Genomic DNA, 3,953 nt, shown 5'->3' on the forward strand with positions numbered 1-3,953 from the left:
TACATGCTTCATACTCTGCAGATACATTTCCATCAATGCAATCTTATTCATTCTTGAAATTTGGTGGAATCTAAGGGTTTACTACTAATTTGTGCACTCTATAAGTGAGTATAACCCCTCCAACTTGTTGATTCCATATGAGATAGTTGTTCTCTCGAAGTTTGATGGAAAATTTTGGACCAAAATAATGAGTTGAGCTTGAATCAAAGATACTGCTAAAGACCGTAGGTGTTGGTGGTGCAAGTGAGGCAACGGTGGCTGCATGGGAGGAACCCGCCCTGGCAGCTCAAGGTAGAAGATAGAGGATGAAGATTGATCTGTTAGAGCAAATTGAAAAACAGTTAAAGTTGTGATACCATAATAGATTTTGAGTTAATCATACCCAGATTTGCTTGAATGATTGATTGTATTTATAATACGCAACATGCCTATATATAGAGCTTGCATGATGACGATGGTGAACAACTTCCATAGCCATGCATGTGTCCTCACGCACACGTACATCATAATGCTACTACATGACTAACTTCTTCTACATATTACACATAGCCTATATGCATGCTTTACATAATGCATCTACATGACTTTTTCTTCTTTTACATAATATACCTAGTACACTCTCATGCACACCTACATCATAATGCTACTACATGACTAGTTTCTTCAACATATTACATTGCATTTACATAATACACCTACATTACTATACATAGTCTACTCTTAATAAAATTTAAAATCAATAATTAGTTTTATAAAGAAATAAAATAGAGGAACTAAAATTATAAATATTAAAAAAAATAATACACGATTAAAAATAATTAATAAAAGACAAGGCATTGAATAACCACATAACTACTAGTGGACCCCTTTCGAATCTTCACATTGTCTCTTACACAAACCTATGAGACCATCGGTGTGTGGAGTGGTAACTTCACCAAACACCTTGGCTTGTTGCAAGCAACAACAAACAACTTCATTTTCATCTATATTTAACTCTTCCTATAAAGATATTCCAAGTTGAATATAAATTCTGCTACCTTAACATAACTAAACGTTAGAGATAAACCATGGAAGAATCAAAGAAGGAACAACTAGAATCTGATGATGACACCCCAAGTCCACTACCTCAATCTCAAGAGCTTTCCTATTTTCTCAAAGAAAAAGAACCAGAGAACGAAGGCACTTCAAACAGCGCCGTTAAACAAGAGCGCAACGAGCGCGATTATGCTTCGTCTTCGCTCAATCAAAGTATGTATCACACATTTTTATTTTGTTTTGAAAATGTTTTATCTGATATATGTTTTTTATTGTGGTTGCAGTTCCTGGTGGTGGAACAGATACAAAGGACTCAGTTGACAGAGGTTGTTTTTATAGATTTTTGTTTTTAGTCATTGAATGTTTTGAGAGATGTTTAATTAACTCAATTTTTAGTTCCTTCAGATGCTGTTCTAGCTAGGGTTGAATCACAGAAAAGATTGGCTTTAATTAAAGCATGGGAAGAAAATGAGAAGACAAAAGTTGAGAATAGGTAACATGCTATATATTGTATATATAAAGAAAAACAAAAATATCAGACACACAAAAAAAAAATATCAAACACGTCACTTACACTAACATGTTGATGCCGATGATAGTTTAAAAAGGTAAAAAAAACACTAACCGAAATCATGTGTTACTGTATTATCGGTGAGATATGTACTAAACACGTCTTGGTTCAGAGATGTCGGTCTTATATATAAGATGTTATATGGAAAAATTCACCAATTCTATATACTATAATATTGGCTTTTTAAAAACATTGATTATATCTTGACTAGTGAAATATATGTCTACATACCAAAAATGCCAAACAGGGCATATAAGATGCAATCTGCAGTTGATTTGTGGGAGGATAATAAGAAATCATCAACTGAAGCAAAATTCAAAGGAATTGAGGTAACAACAAATGTTCAATTTTTGCTTAATTATTATTTCCAATATTAGTTAATATACATGAAGCAAAGACTAAATGAAAATTTGTATTATGAATGAACAGGTAAAATTGGACCAAAAGAAGAGTGAATATGTTGAAGATATGCAAAACAAAATAGCTGAAATTCATAAATCAGCAGAAGAGAAAAAGGCAATGATAGAAGCTCAAAAAGGTGAGGAAATTCTGAAAGTAGAAGAAACAGCTGCAAAGTTTCGTACTCGTGGATATGAGCCAAGAAGACTTCTTGGATGTTTCGGTTTAAGGTTTTTTCGTTAATTCAGAAAAATGCCAAAGAAACACTTTTACTAGCTTTTACTTGTTATTGTGATACATTTTTAATTTAAAATTTGCTTCTTGTATCGTTTGTTTGTTTTTATATATATATATATTTAGTTGCTGGTAACAAAAGTTGGACCATAATATTTGCATTTGAAAATAAATCAAATTGATTATATATTTCTCTCAAAATGTGTACTTCATTAGTCAAACATAAACTCAGATTTTTGATTGACTCAAATAAAAAATCGACGCAGACACGCGGTCAAAGATTATAACTTGTTCGATTTAGAGGATCTTGTTTTCATTCTGATCCTTTCACAAAGCATGAATCAAAATCACAAAGAAGGTTATTGATAAGTGACAAAAAATAAGTTAAATATGCATGCATTTATTAACTTGTTTTACAAGCAAATATATGAAAAACTTTGATTTATTGATGAAAAATGATAAAAACGAATGTGTGAATATTTTACCTATGCATTGATTGAAAAAAGACAAATGGACCAAGAAATCACAAAAACAACACAAGAGTTCAAGCCAAGGACTTTCCCAACAAATCAAGGCTCGTTAAGCAAATAATATAGATGCACTTAGCAAGCAAATGTGCATCCTCGCTAAGCCAGGAAGCACATACACGCTTAGTGAGCAAAGAAGATTCAAAGACTTATCGGTTAAGTTGCTTCAAGGTGAAAGAAATGTTTGGTGGCTAAGCGGGCTTAGAAGGTTCGCTTAGCAAGAAAGTAAGCGCGTTAAGCGAGCCTACCTTTCTTAAGCCTATAAATATGGGTGGCAAACCTTCATTTGAAATTCTTTCGATTCGAGAAGATTCAATCATATTCAATGGAATTTAAGGTGGTTCTTCAATGAAACCAGGTTCTCACCACAAATTAAACCACAACATGAGAGAATAAGAGAGGAAGATCGATGGTGGAAGCGTTGTCTGAGGAATCGTCAACAAATGTTTTTCTACATATTTATTCTAGGGTTTGATTGTAAAGCCACGGTGAGTAAAAATGGTTAATTTTCTATTTTGTTAGGTTTAGATGTAGTTGTCATATTACTTATGTTTTGATCCTGACCATGGAGTTCTATGTAATTCTTTTTAAGTTTTGATATTGATGGATTCTTCGTTATTGATGTTTGTTTTGGATTAGCTATCCAAAACATGTTTTAATGGTATGACTTGATATTTGAAAGCTATTGATCATTAATAGATTCAAGTCTATCATCCATTGGATGTTAAACTCTACACATAGATTTAGGTTTGATATCCGCACAAACAATGATATTGGTGAAGGTGGACATTAATATCTACATTTACTATTGAAACTTAATGTTGTTGTATTGGATAATACAGTAAGAGAACTTCTATTAGGTAATACAATTGATCTCACGTGGTTGACTCAGACGTGAATCATGAGAGCAACATGCAATAATATTAATAAATAATTAGAATTGCATATTACTAGTCAAGGATTCTACATAAGAACAAATTAATGAATTTTAATCCTAGAAATGTTTTCTCAGTATTGAGACACTGAAAGTTTATTTTCTATTATTTTACTTTTCAAGTATTCACCAAACAATCAATCTTCTAATAAATCAAATTTAAAGTAATAAAAACTATTGAACGATCTTTAAAACACAAACAATTTTTGTGAAAACAATAAAACTACACTTGATATCGACACTGCAATAGTTA

At 32.0% G+C, this 3,953-nt stretch overlaps 1 protein-coding gene across 1 annotated transcript; it reads left to right on the plus strand.

Annotated features, from left to right (window-relative positions):
• The first annotated feature begins 1,014 nt into the window (after positions 1 to 1,014).
• LOC127105605 (remorin 1.4) lies at positions 1,015 to 2,248 on the plus strand. Its single transcript, XM_051042796.1, has 5 exons — positions 1,015 to 1,248; positions 1,320 to 1,361; positions 1,441 to 1,528; positions 1,854 to 1,935; positions 2,036 to 2,248. The coding sequence occupies exons 1-5, from the start codon at positions 1,068 to 1,070 to the stop codon at positions 2,246 to 2,248; spliced, it is 606 nt and encodes a 201-aa protein (XP_050898753.1). The 5' UTR covers positions 1,015 to 1,067.
• The last annotated feature ends 1,705 nt before the right edge of the window (positions 2,249 to 3,953 follow it).

The sequence above is a fragment of the Lathyrus oleraceus genome, chromosome 7 (assembly GCF_024323335.1).
Source record: "Lathyrus oleraceus cultivar Zhongwan6 chromosome 7, CAAS_Psat_ZW6_1.0, whole genome shotgun sequence".
NCBI classification, from domain to species: domain Eukaryota; kingdom Viridiplantae; phylum Streptophyta; class Magnoliopsida; order Fabales; family Fabaceae; genus Lathyrus; species Lathyrus oleraceus.